Raw genomic sequence first — 24,497 nt, forward strand, 5'->3', positions numbered from 1 at the left:
AAGCCATCCCCTGCCTCACTTGCTTAAGCAATGCCCACCAGAGACAAGGAGAGAGCAGTTGGAGTTAGCCCAAAATCGCTTTGAAATCCACATCGTGATAATGGTTTTATAATATTTAGCATGGTGATATATTGTGAATCACAATGTATGTGTACATGTGCTATGTAAAAAATTGTGATATAGGGAAAACCGCAAAGCAGGTCATCACTTCTTTCATGATTCCTGCTGCCCCTGTTGCTCTGTACTATAAAATAACAACTGTAACAATATGTTAGTAAAAATGTATCAGTTTTAGACCCCTAAGTAGTAGCAGTTGCCAGGACGTTACCCCGTTTGCCTCTGCATAGTTCCATCCTCATTTCAGACATCGTGATATATTGGTATTGTTACGGTAAATTCCGGGTGCGGAGTTGCCCTGCCACCCAGCTCGTCGGACTAAGTCCGCGGGTCCTAGCGGAAGAAATGAGTTCAGGCGGAGACGGAGCAAGATGCGGAGATCCGAGTTTATTGGCCAACAGGTTCAAGGCGAGATTGAACCCCGAGAATGGGGCGACATAAACTTTTAAAAGTTCCCTCCAAGTCCCAGAATACAGTGCAGAAAACGTCATGAATACATTATGGGAAGGTTGGGTTACACGGAAAAACGTCATGAATACATTACAGAAAGGTGGGGTTTCACAGATCAGCACTTCAGGAAGGGAGGGGGGAATATGCAGAGAGGGGAATATACATAGATAAGCATGGATAAATGTTTCCTGAGTACAGGTGATGACGGAACAATGGAACAGATATGCATCATCTGCCACCTGGCATTGCCCGGAGGAAGGGTTTGGCAGAACGATCCGACCGGATTAGGGTCTTCCTGAGTACGTGACCTGTCGCTCAGGGGATTATGGAAGTGGGCAGCAACATGGAGTCCAGAGAGAACGGAGTAGAACGACGTCAAAATGGAGAAAATCGGAGCTTTGGTTGATTTTATATCATTTTCCGAAGCTTTCGGCCCCTTTGCCGGTCAAGTATATTGCATATTGAAAACGGAAACAAATGGATACATTGTAACAAGATTTTGACAGTTTTACGAGGTCGCTGGTTTCGGTTCCATTGTTCTCGCAGGGGGGGGGGGCGTCAGCAACTTGTTAGGAGGTTAAATGAGGCGTGCAAGGGCTCCCTGAGCTAGCTGCTGCAGGGGAATGCATGCTCCTGATTGGCTGAGGCGCGGCCATTATAGTCAATGGAGGACGTAGTTTGATACGGTCAACTCATGTTAAAATAGGGCGAAAGGAAGGCATAAGAAAGAAGGGCTTATTCCGCCCGTATAAAGAGAAAGTGAAGGGGTATAGTGTGGTGCTTGTGCAACGGTGTAGGGGGGTTTCAGGAGCTGGGCGCCGCCGAGGTCATCGCCTCGGGCCCCCTTTGAGGAGGAGGAGGAGGTGGGGAAAGGTGCCCCCCCTCTCCTTCCGTATCAATATATTGTGATGTTTAGCTGGTGATATATCACGATGTTACAAATCGGACCTCGCTCAGCCCTATTAGCTGCTGTTAATGCTATAAAGCTTTGCCCAACACCTCAGGACCTGCTGCAGCTGGATTGTCACCCCACAGCACCTGGGCGGACTGATACCAACAACTCCATGGGATAGTTTTTAAGGACTTGTTACATTTTAATACTGTCTTCTTGTGATTTTATTAATATGTTTTGATTTTATTTGCAATCCACCTTGGAAGGGTTTGCATCCTGATAGGTGGAATACAAATAATGATAACAAATGCAATTTACCTTGCATACTGACTCCCTGGTGAAGCTGTCCCTGAAATAGAGGAGCTTTCTGACAGCTGTAGGATGTCCTTTATTCCTTCCTGCTCTTTGGTCTACAGCTGGAGCGGGTCTCATTAGCAGTTTTTGGAAGGGAGTGCCAAAGCTGTTTCGTCCTCTTTAGAACTTGGAGGGTAGGGAGAGAAGATAGCGTATTTTTCCTTCAACGGTTTTCAGAACACATGGCTGATTTTTAATACACTGTTGTATATAGAGGGTAGTGTGTAAAGCTGTTCTCTCTCTCTCCCCATCCCCATAAAAAGGCGGTAGGAAGGGTTTTACATACTTCCTTCAGAACCTAGCTCCCCTCTTTAAAATGGGAAGCTGTCTTTCCAGGAGACAGGGAAGGGAAGAGTGTGTACCCACCTAAATATTGCAGGTCGTCTTTTGCAACGTGATCTTAAAGAGCATGCAGCTCTGTTGAGCCATGTAAGAGAATTGGACCTCGACTAGTTGCTTGAGGGCAGCTACCACAGGTGTGTGGCTGTTTTTCACCCTGAACCTCAGCCTTCCAACACCAAGTGCCCAGATATACCAGTTTGGTTAAATGTACGACCAGAGCCTCTATAGTCAAACTGAGAAAAAACACCAATAGTTCTAAAAGCAATTTCATGGCCATCTGGCTTGCCATAGGAAAATTTTCAAGCTGTGCCTACTTGCCAGCCATATTCAGTAACACCAGCCTCCTCTTTTCTCCCCCCCCCCTCTCTATTTGCTGTAATCCCATTCAATAGCACAAGATCTATGCATAGTTGTGTGGTTGTCTTCAATAAAATACATTCATACCCAGGAGGGAAGGGGCTTTTTTGTTCAGCATTTTTGAAAACCTGGAATTTCATTGTGAAATGTGACAGCCATAAGCATAGCTGGCTTAAAGAATGGACAGATTTACAAAGACTAAGTCTTTCAGTGGGTATAGAGCCTGTATATTCTGCTCTGGAGTCGAGATGCTGAATATGGGAAATCACCATAATCATATAAGTTAATATCTTGCTTCTGAGTTTCCAGAGGAATATGAATGATGGCTGTTGGAGACCGCATGTTAGACTAGATGGCACTAGACCTGCCTCCCTGATTGATCCAACAAATCCTTGTTTAGGTGAATGGACCAAGTTGTGTGTGATTGTATGGTCTAGTGATTTTTGCATTCTACAAAACAGTGTATGATTTTAAACATTAGATGTTGTGATGTTGGAAAGGGCTGGAATCATGAGGTAAGAAGTTTTGGGACAAGCCAAAGTGGACTTTATTAACACAAATCTAGGAGATGTTGAGGTCCTGACAGCCCTGACTCACCTGTAAAATCTTGGATAAACATACAGGTATGAAACCAAGGAGGGAGATGAACAGTGTGCTTATATGTGTGCACAGGAAGACAAAAGATTAGGCGAAAAAACCCCAAGTACTAGGGTTTCTGACCTATAGAGAGTGTGTTTTACTTCCCCATGCTTGTATCAATTACATCTTTTTAGCTTAGTGAAAAGCTTTTTCTGTTAATCTGAATATCCTAGTTTGAAATGCTGATAAATCCTGTAATGGAGAGAAAAGGCCCACATGTAATTAGACCCTATCATAATTCATATACCCTAAGGGAACAGATATGAAGTTGTACAGGTAACTATTAATTAGGATATCTCAAGTTCTTATTGTCTGGTCTAGCACTTTTCTCCTTAATTTGGGGAAAAGAATATTTTAATCTCATATGCTTAGAGCCTGTAAATGGAATAGAGCCAAGCTGAATATTGAGACAGTGTGGTTGGAATCTGCTCTGGCTCTTCTGAGTGTTTCTTTATAGGCTTTTAGATGCAAGGATTTGAGAGTCTGACATCATTCAGTAGCGCTGAATTAACATCAAGAATGAACCTATGCATATTCTTGACAACTATGCCAGTTAGCTAATTAAATAATTTGCATATAATGCTGCAGGAAGAGTTGAGCAAACCTGGCAGGAAGGGTAGGACAAAGAAAGACAGCTGGTCGTCTGAGCATCTGGTGGTCATAAAAAATGCCCAGAATTCAACCCTTGGAATTTAATTTTATATTGTGGACCCTGCTGGATTATGATGATGTACATTTTTGTGTATTGGTTTACTTTGGGTCTTCCAACATTTTGAATGTTGAACATATCAGGTAATCGAGCACTTAGCTGCATATGTTTAGTTGTGTCTGTTGCACGCCCCCCTCATTTTCAAGAAAGGCCTCTGTTGCCTAGTCCTACCTTTTAGTTTGCAAAACCTATATGCTTTGTTTGTTAGCTCCTCATGTTTTCATTCAGCCCTTCCATAAGAGGCCAGGGTTGTTTGCACATAGTAAAAATACATAATTGAACATGTGACAGGGCACCTAAAGAGGAAATGAATACAGAAAGGCAATGCTTCCTCTTTTTCCTACTTGCAAACTAGCCATGGGCATGCCCCTAATACCTCAATCATTCCATTTCACTGTGATTCTGCTGCTAAGCTTAAAACAAAACACTTGTACATAGAAAAGTAGAGTTGTCGTGTACACCTTGCTTGCAAAATGAATGTGAAATAGTTGGAGGGATTATTATTATAAGCATGGTGGCCGTGAAATGAAGGCAACTGAGAGAGAGAGCATTAATCAGTTTGGCTATGTTGAGTTTGAGTTGCATGGCTGGACAGCAACAAGTACAGTGGTACCTCGGGTTATGAATTTAATTCGTTCTGGAGGTCCGTTCTTAACCTGAAACTGTTCTTAACCTGAAGCACCACTTTAGCTAATGGGGCCTCCCACTGCCGCCGCGCCACCGCTGCGCAATTTCTGTTCTCATCCTGAAGCAAAGTTCTTAACCCGAGGTACTATTTCTGGGTTAGCGGCGTCTGTAACCTGAAGCGTTTGTAACCCAAGTTCCACTGTATTAGTAGTATTAAGGCAAGGCAGTCTGCTTTCAGGCCAGACAGAAGCGACCAACCCAGCATACATTTAAAAAGGGCACTTAATTCAACTACTGGCTATGCTGTGGGGTAAGGTCAGTTAGCAATTACATGGAAAGATGTTGTGGACTTGAGCTGAAGTGTGTGCTGTCTAGGGTTTTATCTGCTGTTCAGTTCAAGGATTGCAGTTGCCTCTCCTGCTTTGTTCGCGTCTGTTTTGCTATGTTTTTGTATTCAAGATTGGCATTCTGCACCTTTTTTAAAAAATAATGATCGTGTCGTAAGCTGCTTCCACTTCTATTCTTATCAGACTTGCAATTAATATATCTAATTGGATTTTGCAAAGCCATTCATTGTTATATCATACACAGGGGAGTGGGCTTAATTAAAATAAGCACAACATCCGTTTTATCTAAATTTCAGTTCCTCTTTGCAATTAATTGACTAAACCCTGAATGGTCAGTAGCTAATGTTCTGTAAAATTCATATTATGTGCAGTATCATTTCATCTATCATTGCAAAATGCTAGATGTTTTGTAGCAATTATTTTTAGATTGGCTGGTGGAGGGGGGAAAATTACTGTGGAAAAAGTCTTCTCGTAGATATTTCTTCCTTTACTCTTGTTAACCCTTAATGGAGGTTTCATTATTAAAGTTCCCAGGCATTGTATCTTAACACCACATTTTAAAAATGTTTAAATTGAAATTTGGTCAAATGAATGAATGAAAATTTGCTCATCAAATGGTTTGTGCACTCTGTTTCTTTTTACAGAGAGGGCTATTGCAAAACACGAAGTCCGAGAAATTGAGCAGCGTCACACAATAGATGGCTTTCGGTCAGATGTTGTTCTGGATGAAGATGATGATGTGGTGATCATTTATAATCGAGTACCTAAAACTGCAAGCACGTCCTTTACAAACATTGCATACGATCTTTGTGCACGGAACAAGTACCATGTTCTGCATATCAACACAACCAAGAACAATCCTGTGATGTCTCTGCAAGATCAAGTAGGTTGCATTGGTTAAGATATAAGCTTTCATTTCCTTAATTGTTTTATTTTTACGTTGGGTATTTTGGTACACCAGAAGTAAAGTATCAAGTATGAAGAAACATTTGACAGTAGCACAACATACAGGTTTTAGTAAAATTGTTACTTTAGAGCAAAAATAAGCAATTCAGATGTTTTGGATTACAGTTCCCATCATCTCTCACCATTGAATGTAATGACTGGGGCCAATGGGAGTCCAACAAATAGTTTTTTCTAATCACTTAGGTGCATGATAAATCAGTTAGAGGTCTTTTGTTGAGTAAACGGTTTTAACATGTTGCTAAATAAAAGGTAAAATACATAAAAACAACATCTGGACGGCACCTTCTTAACTACCCTTGACTTAGAACCTGGCAGAACAGGAGATGCTGATACCATACTTACTATTAAATTTGTATTTTAATTGAACTCAATTAAATAATAATATAATATAGATATTGTCACTTGGTAAACTTGAGTGATTTCTTAACACATTAAGGTAAAATTTCCAGTGTTTTCCTCCAAAGCCCCTCTCTCCTTAGATAATTTTTATATGAATTGATAATGCCTCCCACCCTGCTGTTGATAGGATGCAAAGCGCTGGCTTTCTCTAACCCCTGCCTCTCTTTTGTCCTTTATACTCAGCCTATCACAAAATCATGTTCTTTCCTTCATCAGCATTGTGAAAATATCTTGGCAGTTTCCTCGTTGTCGTTCAAGCCATCTCCCGTCTTGAGAACGGCAACTTTCCACTCTCTGGCCTTCTGTTGCCATCCTTCAGCCCTTCCACTTATTTCCAGCTGTCAAAATTAATCACTTGAAGTTTTCATAAGTTGTGTCTCTGCTTCCCTCCCCCCTTTTTGTTTTGTCAGATTTTATAATGAATTGATTTTAGAATTATTTTACTGTTGTTAGCCACTCTGAGCTTGGCTTCGGCTGGGGAGGGCAGGATATAAATAAACTATTACTATTATTATTAAAATGTGTGTTTCTACAGAGGGCATACTTCGTACAGTGCCTGGCACACTTTAGTAGTAAAGAAGCTTATTTCGCGGTACAGCAGAACCACTGCTGGTCAAGAGGGGACACGACTCTGGCACTGTGTATCTGGACAACATCATTCATTAATTTTATTTAATAAACTAATATCCAGCACCCTTCAACTCCTATGAGTTTCCAGGGCATCCAAGTTAGTGTCCACCAGTTATCCAGAGGATAGTTAGCTGGCAAACCTTTAGTGGTCCAAGGCCTAGAGATTTAACAAAACAAAGCTTTATTAAATACAAACCCTATACTGTGCCCTGTACCATATCTGCAGAGAACTCGCTAATTGATAAGCCATTTTATTCTGTAGCTATAAAGCATGCATTTCTCCCAGGTTTTGCTGATCCCATAGAGGCTTGTCTGGCTTGTTTTCTTTGATCTTTAGAGAATTGTTGACGTTCCCATCTGCCAAGAAAACTGAAATCTTTATACCATTCATTTTCTACTTTTTTCCTTGCAGGATTTCTTGTTCTCCATCAGAGTACATTTGATCTCTCTTTCAATTCCAGGAAGCTCATCTGAGCTTAAAACATAAACAGCTTAAACATACCCAGAAGTTCAAAAATAGCTTTTCAGTTATTTTTCTAAAAGTGCTAGGGGAAAAATACATCTGTAGAAACTTGCTCAGATATTTTGGTCTTTTGTTAGTCAGATTCAAAATATTATCTTGAATTTAAAATATTAAGTAATTGCCCCAATTTTCTATACTATATGTAAAGTGGAATTCTTAAATAATGGCAAAAATATCCATAAGACTATATTTGACCCTGAATAGTTTTAATATATTGGTCACTTGTGGGTGTTCTGTTAGCTTACTGCTGACCTGTTCCATGAAAAGCTTTGGCCACCAAATGCAGCATTATCAACACAAATTAAGTGTTAATTCATAAGTCTGGATGTGAGATGACAGACAAAATATTGGTATCAAAGGGAGCAAGCAGATGGTTCCCACAACTAAAATATTTTGGACCAATCTGCCGTTCTGATGGCTGCAGAAAATGTGAAAACACAGTTTCCCCTAGAATGGATTGTAGGATAGTCAAGAATTTGGCAATGGACAATTATGCCTTCTGCATTCCAGTTCACCTCACTGGGACCCCTTATACAGCATTTATGAATTCTCTGGGAGAGCAGAATTGGGTGGAGATTGGAGATTAAGACAGTAGCCATTCTTACTGCAGTTGGGGATTGGTCGTATGTCAATCCACATAATATCAACACAATTGGCAGGATCTGTGACCTATGGAACCTGGCAGGATCTTGATTTCAGAGGTTTCGTATTTCCTAGGCAACTAGGCTATTATCATAGAGTGCTTCTGGGTTATCCTAATATTTGCTTCATTATACCATGTTTCGGCAGTAGCTAGGACAATTTTTCACCAACTTCTATCCAGTAAGACTGTTTCAGTCCTTTTTATTTCATTCAGAATTAGAGCACCATTTGATTCCTGATAACTCTGCTAAGTATTAAGATCTGCAGATCAATTTGAGAGTCTGTTGGTGTTGAGCGGCTGTTGAGGATGAGCCCCTGGTGCACTGCAGTGACCCTGCTTATGACAGACAAGGGCACTTTTGGGGGAAACTGGTTTTCTAGATCCATTTTGATCAGGGTTTAGGCCCAGTTTAGGCGCAGAAATTGCTTTGCTCACCCTGTATGATGAACTCTGCTGGGAGAAAGAAAGAGGAAATCTGTCCATTTTAATTCTCCTTGATCTTTCAACAGCTTTTGATAACCATCAACCATGGCATCCTTTTAGAGCAGCTGCCTGAGCTTGGGAGTGCATATGGCACTACTTTGCAGTGGTTCCAGTCCTACTTTCACGGTCATTTCTGGAGGGTGCAGTACTCTTTGGCCCTGTGGAGCCTTCAATACATATATTTAGGCACCAAGTGAAATCATTCCTATTCTCCCAGGCCTTTGCTTTGGCTAATTAAATAATCTATTGCCTTTTAAACTGGGTGGGGCAATATTGTTTTTGTTTGTTTCTATGTATATATTTTTGTGTTTGTGTGTTGTAAACTGCCCTGTGGTCCTTGGATGAAGGGCAGTATATAAATTTAATAAACCATAAAATGCTTATTTTATTTTCATCTATCTATTTATCTATCTATCATCTATCTATGAAGTTTATTTGAATTAAAAGGGAACTAAGAGCGGGATTGGGCTCTGTTTTGTTGCAGCTGTCCCTCTGGAGGCTCTTTCTTAGTGTTAGATCATTGTATTTTACAATTAAAGGAAATACATTAGCGGTTTACTATATCCCATGTTCCCATCCCACAACATAGCACAGTGAACTGAACATTATTCTGACAAAAGCCAATATGCTCCTCACTTAAATAACTAGCAAATGTTGGCCTCTTCATTTGAGACATGCTATAAAACTGTTGCAGCATTTAGTCACCTAAATCTCCCCTTCCATCTCCTTCCCATGCCATTTCTCTTCTGATAGTGGTTAGTGAGCCTGCCTACTTCTGCAGGGCTTTTCACTCTCTCTTAGGTTCATGTCTATGCGTGTATTTGGACTTCTGTAAACCTCAAGTTCCACCTTAGTAGACTGATAGCTGCTCCTTGTTTCGACTACGTGGCTGCTGGCTGCCGTCGCTTGCGTTTGCTATTTGAGGGAGAGATATCAGCATCCTGCAGTTGGAAGTACTCTCCATTTTAAACCGTCTTGCTGCCTCAAGTAAACATCAATACAGACAATGCCAGGAAAAGCAAAATTCAGCTTATGTGTACTCAGTCTTTTTATTTATTTCTTTTTGCACAAGTAGCTAAAGCTATCTGGTTGAGTGCTAGAAGAAACAGCAGCACATCAGAGCTTAACTTCAGATTACATTCTGCAGTTAGATAGAAAACATTACAGACATATATTTCTCTGTGTTTGTCATTTATGATCTCTCTATGCATATATTTATGGATCTACACATACCCCATGCATTCATTATAATGTGAAAGCACCATTATATGTTACCATGAATATAGGACTCCTTGATCAGTTATGAGATCAGTACAGTCGGACGTCTCTGCTTTCATTGTTAAGACCATATGCCTTTTATCTGTTATGGTACAGAGATACTTCCTGGTGTGTTCATTTTGTGTGTGCCTTGGTATATCAATTTCTGAAATTGCAGTATTAAGAACTGAACAGATGGTGGTATTCAGATTTATCAACTCTTTTTCTAAAGCCAAACGAACAACCTCTGGCTGCTCCACTTGGTTAAACTACTCAAATCTGGTTTGGACCGTTTGAGTCACTTTGCTGCCTTCTGAATGTCATAATTCCTTCTTTTAACACTAGTTCAAATCTTCCTGTGCTCATGTTTATGTAGCCAAAACCACATCTACCTACACAGAAGAGAGAATTATCAGCAGACATGATTTAACCCCAATGTTAAGTCTGCAGAAAAAAAGGGGAAAAAAACCAAACACCAAAGTGGGCACTCCAAAACAGCCCCATAAAGCTGAGAAACCAAGCGGGGGAAATCCTGGGCAAGGGATATAAAATGGAATGGCTTGATCAGGATGGCAGAGAAATATTATTATTATTAGAATTTGCATATCACCCTCTATCCAAACATCACATGGTAATTTACAACAAGCATTGTAGCAGAGAGCCATCTTATTGTTCCAATAACCATCTCTCCCCCACCCCTCCAACCCCCAAAAGGTATTTGCAAAAAGAGGTCATGTCACTGTGGTGGCAGTTACGTGTGTTCACATTCATGTGTGCATCTGTCTGCCTTCACACAAATTATGGCACTGGCATGAGTGAAAGGGATTGTGGGATATGTTCAAAAGCTGAAAGGAAGGGAAGGTAGTAGACCTACTTGGGAAGCAGGTAACCCATTTGCTGGAAGTACCAGAAATGCATTGCTGAATATCTTTTCCAGTAGCAATCTCAGGGTGCAGAATCAATAGGAGTTCCTATGTGAAATTAGCCGATAGATAACACTCCCTCGGCTCACACCTATTTATATGTTTGCAAATTTCAGACTCAACTTGGCAAGCTGAACCATTTTGGGGTTTGCAGTTAACAGGCCCATAAACTTAGCTCAGGTTATGGTGCAGTTGCCCTGGAATATGGACATTAGGAGAGAAGGATTTCAGCACTCTTATTTTTAAAACGAATCACTCAAGAGAAAGCAAACCGATTTACAGAATTTTATATGTGGGTTGCCTTGATCTGTTGCATTAATTATTGCACTTTAATCTTAATAGTGTGTGCTTTTTGCTAGGAAGCCCCTAGTTCAAAACCCAGGTCACCTATGAGGTTCTTGGTAGCCTAGGACAAGACACTGCTTTCTCAGCCTCTAACCTGTAATAGAAGGAAGGTCATGCTGCCCAGAAAAATGGCAGCTTTTAAGGATTGCTAAGAGGATCTATGAGAGGCACTTTGAGCCCTTTTGGAAAATGCTGTATCAATATGAAGTATCATTATGGCTATGTTAAAAATGCTTTCGGGTGGAGCATTTACTGTTATCACTTGCTATTAGCTGAGTTGCATCTCTTAATACTAGCCTATTTCATTGATCTCAAATTTTTCTTCTAAGCATTAAAGAAACTTTTCTTCTTCCCTCCCAGGTACGATTTGTGAAGAATGTAACTTCCTGGAAAGAAATGAAGCCAGGGTTTTATCATGGACATATATCCTTCCTGGATTTTGCAAAGTAAGCCACATAACATACAATTCTGTTTGCAGCATTTTGAGTCCTTGTCAGCTCATTTTTTTATTGTTCAAGCACTGCACTGATTCACTTAAGAGTTTACTGCCCTCTAATGGTCATGAACAGAAATTGCACCGTGACATTCTGAACATGCTCTTTTCTCCCCCTCTATTATTTTCAGTAAAGCTTTTCTCTTCCCCACTGACTTCTCATTCAGATTGATTTCAGTCTTTTTCTCCCGGACATGCATTTCCTGTTGCTGTGCTTTGGTGACTAAGCTCTTGGAAAACATACTTTCTTAATTTAAAAAAAAAATCTGGGTGCTGTCTGAAAGCACAAATATATAACTGGAGTAGAGAACGGTGTGGGGATAAAACTCAGAACAGTCTTGCTGAGCAGCAAATCAAGGAATTAACCAGTTCCCGCTTGGTGATTTTAGTCCTTTAAGTAGTTAAGATTCTCTACAATTTCTTTCGTCTTCTAATTGCTACTAATCTGGTGGTGCCACCCCTTTCCCAAAACTTACTAGTGACCACCTGCTCTCCTGTAGAGCCTTTCATATTAGAAGTTGCTTTGCAAAATAAATTTTTAAAAAGCCTGCTGTTCCCTGGGCTGACTCTACCATATCATACAAGAGAACCCCCACGACAAATTTGAAACACTAGCCAAAAATGGATATATGTGCTCGACAACAATTTTGTCAGCCATGCAAATGAAGGAAGCAATTTTTTTTTTTTAATATTTGATTGAGCCATTAATGACTCTGCTCAGTGCTTTCAGCCTTCCTTTAGAATAGCAAATCAACTTACTGCCTTCAGCGGTGCAGTGTTTCTGTAGCACAGAGTACTTGACGGTAGTGCCAGAACATATGGAAAGAAACCCTCTGTTTAGGTTTCAGTCAGTATCTCTTCAGGCCTACTTCATAAGAGTAGGGCTGCCGTACGTCTGGATTTCCCTGGACATGTCGGAGAATCGGGCTGCAAAAATGACAGCAGGGTGGATTTTTGCCGAATCGGCAAAACGTCCTTGGAAAACCCGGACAGGTATCAGTTACAGATAGGTAGCTACGTATCTGAAGAAGTGTGCATGCACACGAAAGCTCATACCAAGAACTGACTTAGTTGGTCTTTAAGGTGCTACTGGAAGGAATTTTTTTTGTCCAGACAAGTATGGCAACTAGGGCAATTCTTTTTTAAAAAATATATTTAAAAATCCAAAAAATATTCATTTTTGGATTTTCATTTTTGGGAATATGGCAATCCTAACAACAGGCTGTGGTAGTTTGGATTCAGTGCTATCGGACTTGCTGCCTCTTGAGAAACTTCTTGTTTTATGGCCTCGTATTGCCTGCTGTCCTGTCCTGCCAACCTAGCAGTTCGAAAGCACGTCAAAGTGCAAGTAGATAAATAGGTACTGCTCTGGCGGAAAGGTAAACGGCGTTTCTGTGTGCTGCTCTGGTTCGCCAGAAGCGGCTTAGTCATGCTGGCCAATAAAGCAAGATGAGCACCGCAACCCCAGAGTCGGTCACGACTGGACCTAATGGTCAGGGGTCCTTTACCTTTATTGCCTGCTGTAGCCAATCTGACTTGTAGAAAATGGCTCCATAAATGCCTACTTACATGTGATGGCAGGAATCATATTGAGCCGTGTGGTCAGGTGGGGAGAGATTAGGCTTTCTCTGAAAGAAGTGCATTTCTTTCACCCCCACTTAAACCATACTGGAACAGGAGCTTCCTCAATGCCCAGTTTGACACAGAGTCCTAAACTAGCACCAGGAGTCCCTTCTCGAGCGGGGGAAACTGAACTGCATGGCAGCTGCTCATCACAATTGCTACCACTCAGCTGTAGACTTCATTGTTTGCACTCTGTTCTGCCCATCTGTTTGACCTCAGCAACGAATCTGCCTGCATCTCCTGCACATTATCTAGGTTGTGAAACCGGATGTGCTCTTATCATGGGAACTCGTTACAAGAACATCACAAGCGGAGGTCAAAAATGATACTATCCCACCTCCCTTCCATTCCCACCCTTTTGACATGTATGCTCCCTTTTTACTGGCCAATTCTCTATTACGGCCTTTTCCAGGCTGGTACCCTACTGATGTCTGCGGTTACAGCTCTCATCATCCCTGACCATGGGCAAAGCTGGCTTAGGGCTGATGGGAGTTGGAGCCCAAGATATATGGAGTTATATGCACCAGGCTAGTGAAGGCTGCACTATTGCATAACCAAGATGAAGGGAAAGGTCTGTGAGATGGACTTCAGCTGTTCATTTTATCTAGAATCCATCTTAATTTATTTGCTGTGACAAATGTGGAAAACGATGGGGGGGGGGCACCATAAGTTTTATGTTCTGTACATTTTGTGCATGCAACGTAATATCAGACAGAGAGTGCTGAAGGTTACAGCAGCAGCTGAAATGTACTTGTAAAGAAATGGTTGCCAAACTTCAGTCTCAAAAAAGAATCCCCGAGCATAAAATTGCATTGCTTCCTCCAAATTCGAAAGTGCAATATGCTATATTAATAAACCTCTTGCATTGAATACCTAATGAAATAATAACCTTGTGAGCAGCTAGGTAAGTGTTACTCTATCCTCTACATTATTCATAGAATGAAACTTAAAACATTTTGTAGGTACTGTAACTTCAGTCTAAGAAACATTTTGCCTCAAGAAAGGCAGCTAAGCAATTTCACAAATTTCATTCGTATGCATATTTTCCTCCAGGGTTGCATTATCCTTGTGGCTTTTTTTGTTTGTTACCCTTTCACCTAAATGATTTATTTCCCCCCCTGCAACAGCTTGCTTTCTTCTGTTTGTGGTTTCGATTATTAAAATAACAAATTGAATGCTGTGCTTGCTCTCGGCAAAAGGCAAGAGTAACTTGTGATGTTGCGTTATTGCGTTAGAGAAGTGTAAAATCTTTCTGCAAAGATTCATCCTCCTTAAAAAAAAACTCTGGCATAATGCTTTGATTCAGTATATACGCTCATAAAATTACACTGAATTTCAAAACTTTTATGACAGTGGTGGTGGAGCTGTCTAGAAATTTCACTTAAGTGGTAGAGGACAAAAAACTCATGCACTATTTTTTTAAACCCCATTGATTCTGCCTCATTCTTCATTCCTTTTAATTCATTTATTCATTGTTCTGGGTACTTGGAACCGTCATCTGTCAAATGAGCTGATGAATGCATACAGGGATCCCAAGTGTTTATCTCGAAATGCCAAGGGGCCCTGACTGGATTTGGGGTCCCCCCATTATGCTAAATGTTTGAGTAAAAAAATCTGAAGCAACAACTTGCTTTAACTCCATTTAAGTTTTGTGAAGGCAACTAGCCATCTAAATCCATCATGGATGAGCAGTGAGGCATATGTTGATTTACTTCTGCCATGGTGGAATAATAATAAAAAATAACAACAACAACAACAACAACAACAACTATTATTATTATTATTACTATTATTATTATTTATGCCCTGCCCTCCCCGGCCAAAATTGGGCTCATCAAATATATACCATATTATCATAAAATTAAGCAATCAATTAAAATACATCCTAAAATTAAATCGGAATCAAAGTGAAATCTAATCAGATGGCAACCCACAAATTAGGGATGGGGACCTTAAATTCTCACCAGGCCTAAATCATAAGCGACATGACTAATGATGGTGGTGGCAGTAAGCTTTGCCTCCTCTCATCATGGTGACAGCAGCTCTGCCTTTCCAGATGCATCTCTCTTGCCTCTGCTTGCGGAAAGGGCAGGAGGGGGCTCAGCAGAGGCCTGGCCTCATCTCCCTTTTCACTTTTGTAATGGAAAAACTAAAGACATGGTGTCTCATCCTCTCTAAGTCTTGAGTCGGATTCCAGGAAAAAGACAATAGTGGTAAAAGTAACGGCAGCCAGCATACAGAATCAAGAACGGCAGCAACGCAGGGCCATAACCTGGTTGGAAACCCGCTTCCAAGTGGAGTGAGGAAAGATGTTCCATCTGGCCATGCCTGCAGTTGCTGTGCCATCATGTGCTCAGTGACCTTTTCTAAAAAGGAAAGATCTATCCTGTTCTATTTTTTATTCCCCACCTATCTGACTGGGTTGCCATTCTAAATCTTGTCATCACATCCCTGTCTGAAGACTGCCTTTTCAGGCATAGGTGGAGACTGCTCCAACAAAAGACAGAACCTCCCTTTCCCAATGCAACAATTTTACTATTTGGTCAGTGGACTTGGCTGGCCTTCGGACTGGGAAGGGTTTGGCATCCTCAAAACAAGCAAGGCTGGCAGATGCAAGTAGTTGCAGTTGATACCTTTGTTCTGTCCATTGCCTTGCTAACATTGTTGTAACTCTGGTAATGCATAGGGAAGAGTTTAAAAGCACCTTTTTTTGGTCCTTAAAGCAATAAAGCACCGAAACTGTATTTACAGCCCTATTTTTGAATGTCCAGGTTTATAGGCTAGCTTTGATGGTTGTTCCTGGCATGTAATTGATTTTCATATTTCTTTAAACAGATTTATTTTTGCACGTTGGAAGGCAGTTGGTCTCGTATACATCAAAGCTGTTTAAAAGCATCTTTGTAGTTCTTACCATACAGTAGATTAACTGCATTCTGCTAAATCAGCAGTATTCAGTATGAAGTGCAGAGTACGTTCAACCGACAGGCCATGCTTATTTTGCCTGCAAGCCACACAGTGCTAATTAGCGCACGAAGGTTGCCCTGCCTAGCATGGAGACATGCTCTGTGTCAAAGCACAATGTGAGCAGCAGATAAATAGAACACATTCTCTTTGGGTTCCTTCTAAAGGTAAAGGAGCCCTGGACGGTTAAGTCCAGTCAAAGGCAACTATGGGGTGTGGCGCTTACCGTTCTTCAGGAAAGGGAGCCAGCATTTGTCCACAGACAGCTTTTCCGGGTCACGTGGCCAGCATGACTAAACTGCTTCTGGTTCAATGGAAAACCGTGACAGAAGCCAGAGCACACAGAAACTCCATTTACCTTCCCACCGCAGTGGTACCTATTTATCTATTCACACTGGTGTGCTTTCAAACTGCTAGGTTGGCAGAAGCTGGGACAGAGCAATGGGAGCTCACCCTGTTGCTGGAATTTGAACCGCCGACCTTGTAATTGGCAAGCCCGAGAGGCTCAGTAGTTTAGACCACAGCACCACCCACGTCCCTTCTAAAACTGTGTGTCGGGTGCATATTGGTGGTATTATTATTATTATTATTATTATTAATAATAATAATAATAATAATAATAATACAGATGATTATGATGTCATTGGCATAATAAATGCTTGAGTTTTCATAAAATAGCTATGCAAAATATGTCTTAAATATGGCAAGCATACTAACTGCCAAACTGCTAAGTTCTAGCCAGTTCTAGAATATTTCAGATTTGTTGCACTAAGCTAAAATTTAACTGCTTTTTCATCTACTATTCCATATGAAGCATGATCATTTTTGTGCAGCAGCACTTTAGAAAACCAAGGGCAATTTCTGAGTATCTCTCTTGTCCTCCTACATTTCCCCCATCTGGTCATTGTGGTCACACCAGCTGCATTATCTTCTTTGTTACAAAGCATAGTTTTAAGAGACCACATCTGTTGGAGGGAGAAGTACCAGATAGGACTTTTGCTGATAATACTTGTTAGACACAATAAACTGAATAAATATATGTAAATATTAAATGTGTATGTTTAAAATTTACCTCAATGGAATGCTGTTGGGATAAGATTTATTGGAAAGTTTTCTAAAGCATTTATACCCTTTAATACCTTTGAAACAGGAAAAAGTAGTATTGTCAGTTTCCCAGCACTCCTCCTAACTTGCCTTAATATGGCAAAATAGAATGGTCTGGAACAAACCTTGACCCCAAATCCACTTTTACATCATGCAGGAAACTCTTTGATTTGTCAATCGGATTTATCTCTTCTGTTTCAGATTTGGTGTTAAAAAGAAACCTATATACATCAATGTCATAAGAGATCCTATAGAGCGGCTGGTTTCCTATTATTACTTCCTGCGCTTTGGCGATGATTACAGGCCTGGACTCCGAAGACGAAAGCAAGGGGATAAAAAAGTAAAAGTACATTTTGGCAGCTTTGTTCATGGCTTTAATTATGGAGATAATAACTGAACTCAAAATGTAACAGTTTTGAAAAGCAAATTTAATCCAGAACAATAGGCTCGATCCTAAAATACAGTTCCCACTCACAGGAGTCTTCCATGAATGCAAGAACCTTTGGTCCAATGGAGGCATCTGCTTGTGTGTTTGATTATTAATATTTTTTAATCTAATCCTTCCTGCACCACCTTCCACACCATTCTTGATGGTCTCTCAACTCTCTGAGCAGATTATTAGGGGTCTTAGGAGGGCTCATCAAAGACCATCTCCGTCTTCATACCTGTTTGAAGGTCCCAGAAGCACTTATTCCATGAGTGAAGTGCCACTCATGAGAGATTTGCGTTGACTCAATATTAATTATGTAAAGATAGGATTGCAATGAATTGTGCATTAACTGTGGACAAAGGGAGCTATGGAAATATGGTTTAATGTTGAACGAGAAGCTCCACATTGTCTTAGACCAGTGATGGCTAAACCTGGCCCTCCAGCTGTTTTGGGACTACAGTTCCCATCATCCCTGACCACTGGTCCTGTTAGCTAGGGATGATGGAAGTTGTAGTCCCATAACAGCTGGAGGGCCAAGTTTGGCCATCACTGTCTTAGACCAATGGCGCATGCGCATACATGCAACTCTCTGACCTTCTATTTTTAAAGAGCAAATAAGAAGGCACAGAGCACAGGGTGGTGCCCCTCCTTGTTAGATAAGTTTCCCTAAGTTTCTCCTTGTTAGATAAGTCTTCAGAATGACTTTTCAACACTAGCATTTGATTTCCCTTGGTAGCAGCAATATGACTTGTTTTGACATAGTGGCTTTTGCAGAACAAATATAAGTAGAATTTAAATTGGTTGCTGTTAATAAAACGGAATCCAAGAACTTCTGAAGTTGAATACATCCATGGTACATCGTGGGCTACTTTGAGTCACCGTTCAGTTCTTGCTGTGGTTACCGTGTGTTGAGGCAATTATGAATCTTGACAGCGCCCACAAAATGGCTTGTGGCTCTGCACACCAGTGCAGTTGTCGCTTTTGGGGCACTAGCAGCTGCATACCGAAAGCCACACTGCAGTGAATTCTGTGTGTGTCAGCCACCCCTCCCTATCTCATTGTGCGGTGCCCACAGCTGGGAGTCAGCATGTACTGATGCACAAAGTGACAGGCCTCTTAGTAAGCTATTGTGAGGTAACGCAGCCCAAGTTCATGTAGAAAAATAACTACACTAAGAAGTTTGATATTTAAGATGGAAATTTATAGCTCACTCTTGAGTTTTTGTCTTTGTTCCAGACATTTGATGAATGTGTAGCAGCTGGAGGCTCAGATTGTGCCCCTGAGAAACTCTGGCTTCAAATTCCGTTCTTCTGTGGCCACAGCTCTGAGTGCTGGTAAGACGATGGAATTGCTTTAAATTGCAGATTAAATAAATTATCCATGTGAAGTGTATTTTATTAAATCAGAATGTGTAGCAGAGGTTAAGATTTTGAGAAGGAACACATTTGATTAACAAGTGTACTTTGTGGTTATCTTCCGAAGTATAAAACTGAAAAATGGTTGAATTATTATTTGTTAAATTTCTATACCACCCATCATCTGAGGATCATAGAGTGGTTTACAAAATAAAAACACAAAGATACATAACACAGTAACAAACAGAAACAATACCCCCATTATTATTGATTGAATTTCCATGAACGCTACAGAAAACTAACCAACCATTTTCAAACTGAACTATGTATCCCCTTTCTAAACACCAGTGTCAGTGTTTGGGTATGTTGATTAAAAACCATGTAACTATGGGATCCCCCCCCTCCCCGGTTTAAAATGTCATGGCTTGGATCTAAACTTAGCCTTCTGTGGATAGAAGGCTTCTTTCATCCACAGAAAGCTTTCGATCCCACTGGCAGAAGTGGCAATGATTTGCTCCTCACTCTGTCATTCCTCCGCTGTTGTGGATGGTCTCCTAAGTCTCTTCCCTCTCCCTTTAAATGACACATCATCTGAGCAAAGCTCTGCTTAGGGAGATGTGCTCACTAGTAGCAGCAAGATCAGTTTCTAACCTGGTATAAATGTTCAACCTTTAGGTCTCAAATCCAATTGTTCTTAGCTGGCGGAAATAAACTTTGTGGCTGCTATAATGTAAACATGGATTAATTTGAGTGCTCAATTCCATTTTGAATGTCTGAAGGTGTTCATGAAATGAAGTTTAGAAGTTGATTTGTCATATTACAATAACTAGGGTAAAGTCTTTTTACACGGTTTGCTTAATAGTAGGAGAAAAAATAGCAGCTCTAATTTATTTACTTTTAATTGAGATAATATCCTTAATATGCTGTGTCAGAAGGCATATGTATGACAAATCTCCTACACTGTATTTCTGTGTAGGAGAGAAATGCATATATGGTCGCTTCAGATTATTTGGACCAAGGCTTCAGCAAGTGCTTTCAAAGTATCAGATATACAAATTCTCAACCATTCTGCAAATGTCTCTTTGTTTATCCTCTTATAGAGCAATCTTGCTAAAATGCAGATAAACTGCAATCAGTTGTGGAAGACTGGTGCAAAGTTCCAACATGCCTTTCAGTTTCTGCTTTTATGCCACGTCAAAATTGATACTTTTGAACTCTTTGATATAACAGCAAAATTTTCCATACTGAACACCATGCAACATACTTGAAAAAGGCATTAGTGTTATCAAAAAGTTAGAAATCAGAGCCATTAATCTTTTGACATCTAACCTAGGCCATGAAGAAAGCAAAAAAAATGGGGAGCAGGGAGGGGGGGAAGCAAAGGAAATTAAAAATGTGTGTGGCTGAAACTTTGTTTTCTTGCCTGTGCAAAGATAACAGCTAAGCCATTCTTTTAGCCTGGTGTGAGAATATCTAAATGAAGGGAACCAAAATTCTTGGCAGACATCAAAACCTTCCTGTAATTACTTTTTATCGTTTTAGGAATGTGGGAAGCAGATGGGCTTTGGAACAAGCCAAATACAACTTGATTAATGAATATTTCCTAGTGGGAGTTACTGAAGAGCTTGAAGACTTTATTATGTTGCTGGAGGCAGCTTTGCCCCGCTTCTTCAGGGGTGCTACAGAACTATATCGCACAGGTATTTAAATAGCCACCCGCTAGGCCATTTTCATCTTCCTCCTTTCCCCCCAAAGCTTCTCTTTCACATACCCTTTAGGACAGAGGTCCTCAAACTTTTCAAACAGGGGGCCAGTTCACTGTCCCTCAGACACCGTTGGGGGCCAGGCTATAGTTTGAAATATAACATGAACGAATTCCTATGCACACTGCACATATTTTATTTGTAGTGCAAAAAAAACAGGAAAAACAATACAATGTTTAAAATGAAGAACGGTTTTAATCAACATAAACTTATAAGTATTTCAATGGCGGGGGATACAAGAGAGAGAGAGGGAGAGAGAGAGAGAGTGTGGAGGGTGACTGAGTAAGAGGGAGGAAAGGAAAGAGGCGCCGCCTCAGGCTCTGGGCATTGGTGGCGACAGCATCCAGCTGCTCCTCCCCCAGTGTCCCCTGGCAGGAGACCCAGCACCCCAGGCCCGGCTGTGGTGCTGGTGACGGCCACTGCGCCTTCATGCTACGCCTGCATTTCCACAGGCCTTCCTCAGTGGCAGTGGCTCCCCTGGGCTTGGCTCCAGGCCCGGCTGGTCCCTCCCCATTCGGACCTGCTTTGCCTGGCAACCTGGGATCGCAATGGGATTGATGGGCGGCCAAGTGGGAAGGGGCTGGAGGGTGTCGTCTGAGGAGAAGCCGGAAAGGATTGGACCCAGCCGCTTGGAATAGTAGCGGTTTGGAGGAAAGGAAGGTCATGTTGGCTGTGACCGTCTGGGCAACGGGAAGGAGGAGCGCTGCGGGTTCTGCAGTTGCCGGGCGGGCTGGGTTCAGGACCTGGCGGGCTGGATGTGGCCTGTGAACCGTAGTTTGAGGACCCCTGCTTTAGGGCATGAATGAGCAATTTTCCTGAAACAGCAGTCCATTCCCCTACCCACTTCAAGAGACTGACTTACCCATGTTGGTGCATGTGCAATCCCAGTGTCGTTTCCAGTTTCCTCTTTTGGATACTCTGCATCAAGTACACGGCTGTATTGCCCACTAGGCTCCTCTCTACCTGTGGGCCAGAAGCTATATGCAGTATGAACTGCACTCCCAGGTCCTTATGGGGCTTTAAATACCAGCCAGTGTCATAGGGTCATAGAATCATAAATGGTACAGTTGGAAGAGACCACAAGGCTCATCTGGCTAGCCCAAACACCTGCAGTGCAGGAAATACAACAAAAGAATCCCTGACGGATGACTATGTAACTTCTGTTTCAGAACCTCCAAGGGAGGTGGGCCCACCACCTTCCAGTCAAACAGCTCTTGCTGTCAGGAGGTTCTGTAGTTATTCAGTGTGAGAATATTTGTGCGAGTTGCTGGAAAGAAGGAAGAGGGCTGCCGGGCTGACATAAGGAAGCTGAGCAGTGTAGGCAAAGTCCACAAAGAACGTGGGATCAGACCGGATTGATTCAAGTAAAATTTGAATGATTAGCGATAAGACTCTACTCTTGTTCACGTCGCATGACCTGCTGACCAGCCTGCTTTGGTAAGCTCATTGTGGTTTACAGCTTGACTTGGTATAGGTATGCAGACTCTTGGGGCCGCCATCTAATGCAAAGGAAGAATAGGAATGGAACTGTTTTCTATCTCCCCAAGGATTGAGTGACATTTAGAACGAAGCCTGCTCCTGTACATACACCTCTATTTCTGGATTCTGTTTCTTGGTAGTTCAAGGGTAGCCCATGTGCAGGTGTTGTCGGGGTACAGTTCCATCGTCCCCAGACAGCATAGTCAGGGGTGGTGAAACTTGTAGTCCCACTATATACATTGACTGTCCTCATTTGTTGGAACCTTGAGAACTGGCTTTGATAGCAATAAGAGTACTGTAAGCATATAATGCATATAGCACATTGCAGCATAGAATGCAAATAGCATATTCCCACAACAAATATTCGGATGACTCACTTACCACCTTGCCTTTAAATGAAAATTGTTGATGGCATCATGTGAGGGGTTGCTGTGAATTTGGTGAAACAAATTGTCTGCCTGGTCGTTGTGAAGTATATATATATTTTTTACTAACTTTATCGTCGATCGTACTGAATTTCCAAAGAAGCATTAATCATGATTGAAACAGATATCTTAAATGGATGTGATGTGAGGAAATGCAGTTCCCAAAACAAACGCTTCCTCTTTATGGTTTTAATAATTAAGCTCTTTAAACAGCGGGAGGAATGTGCGCTGAGAGAGCACACTAATGCAAATGCATTCATGTTTAATGTCAGAGCTTCCAGTTTCTCAGTCCCAGAGGCTTAATAAATCTTGGCCCAAGTTCTGTCACTTTATGTACCCATTTAGCAACCTGCTGATGAAAGAATACCCTGCGCAGAGACACACAAACTTTTCCCGGTCTATGTTTCTGCTCCTCTGGGAGCATTCAAGCTATGAATCAAAGTGAAGTTATGACTTTCTACGTTTTGCTTTTAGGCAAGAAGTCTCATCTTAGGAAGACAACAGAAAAGAAACTCCCCACAAAAGAAACCATTGCAAAGCTGCAGCAGTCTGAAATATGGAAAATGGAGAACGAGTTCTACGAATTTGCACTGGAGCAGTTTCAGTTTGTCAGAGCACACGCCGTCCGGGAAAAAGATGGAGAGTTGTACATTCTGGCACAAAACTTTTTCTATGAAAAGATTTACCCTAAATCGAACTAAGGACGATGCATCTTTTTAGGCTAGGGACTAAACCTTTGGGCCACATTCTTATTTTCAGCCCCAACTTGTAGATTGCTGATGCCCTAACTGAGGCCCCTCAGTCCTTGAGCTCAGTAAAATGAATTGTGGGTTCCAAAAAGACGATGGCTGCTGACCAGATACGTTGGTAATCCAAAAGTATAAACTTCAGTTTAATCTCAAAGAAGGCTGCTCTTCAACTTCTGCAGAAGCCTGCATACACATTTACAGAAACTAACCACTTACCAATTATGTTGCTGAAACGATAAAGATGAAAGGCCTCTCTTTCCGCTCTTTTTGATTCATAGAACAGCTTATTTTAGTTAACCTCCTGGGAAGAGGAAGCTGTTGGTTCCCTAGCTTCAACATGGAAATTTGGGTTGTATACGTTTATGAATAATGTTAATAACCGGCTGACATCTGTGCTTTGTTCTTGTGAATTCATATCACATGAATCATGTTCAATCATGTTCTGCTGAGAAATGCTGCAGCTGGACTTGCCCATATTTTATCAGTGTGGGGTTTTCATTTTAAAGAGCTAAATTGATCATCAGTGTGTTTGAAAAATTCAAATTCCATAGTGATCTTGTCAGAACGCCTAAAACCAAGGCAGTGTTTCTTTAATATCCTCTGCACTTCCAACTAATGTTGGGAAAACACCTCTTCAGAAGCTGGCTTTTGCCTGCACTTCAATATAAAACAAATAGTGAATTCTGTATCCTTGTTCCATAGATTCTTTGTACTTTAAAGAACTACTGGTGAATCCATATTATGACTCAACTAGTGAGCTGTGGTATGGTTAGGGGTTTCCTATTTAGATACTTTTACCTGTAGAATATTTTTACTAAGGTGCTTTATAATGTGTTTTAAAGCATTGCATTTGGAAAAAAAAGGAATAAAATGCTGTAAATAATGCATATTTTATGTATTTGGACCAAAAGGTTACGGACAACTAGTTTAACACATTTTTGCACCAGTTTTGCTGTATGTGAAGTAGAAGCATCCCACCTGCCTTTCAAATTCCAGTTTTGAGTTAACTTTTGGACATCACTGAAATGCACTTCAATGACCTCAACAACTTTAAATACACAGCGTGTCTGTCCAGGAACCCCCTTTGCAAAAAAGGAGAAAGAAACACCCTC

The 24,497-nt window shown here is 41.2% G+C and overlaps 1 protein-coding gene across 2 annotated transcripts in view; it reads left to right on the forward strand.

Moving 5' to 3' along the window:
* Nucleotides 1-24,268, forward strand: part of HS2ST1 (heparan sulfate 2-O-sulfotransferase 1) — an 84,558-nt gene extending 60,290 nt beyond the window's left edge. Inside the window, exons 2-7 of one of the 2 annotated variants that reach the window (XM_083743523.1) lie at nucleotides 5,479-5,717; nucleotides 11,364-11,449; nucleotides 17,386-17,524; nucleotides 18,851-18,948; nucleotides 20,512-20,669; nucleotides 23,111-24,268. In XM_083743523.1, the coding sequence (XP_083599649.1) occupies nucleotides 5,479-5,717; nucleotides 11,364-11,449; nucleotides 17,386-17,524; nucleotides 18,851-18,948; nucleotides 20,512-20,669; nucleotides 23,111-23,337 (947 nt within the window). In that variant the 3' untranslated portion in view covers nucleotides 23,338-24,268. Of the gene's footprint in view, nucleotides 1-5,478; nucleotides 5,718-11,363; nucleotides 11,450-17,385; nucleotides 17,531-18,850; nucleotides 18,949-20,511; nucleotides 20,670-23,110 lie in introns of both variants that reach the window. The other variant, XM_083743522.1, reaches the window with a different exon arrangement.
* Nucleotides 24,269-24,497: the final 229 nt, after the last annotated feature.

This window comes from Podarcis gaigeae (assembly GCF_964106915.1).
Source record: "Podarcis gaigeae genome assembly, chromosome: 6".
Taxonomy (NCBI): Eukaryota; Metazoa; Chordata; class Lepidosauria; order Squamata; family Lacertidae; genus Podarcis; species Podarcis gaigeae.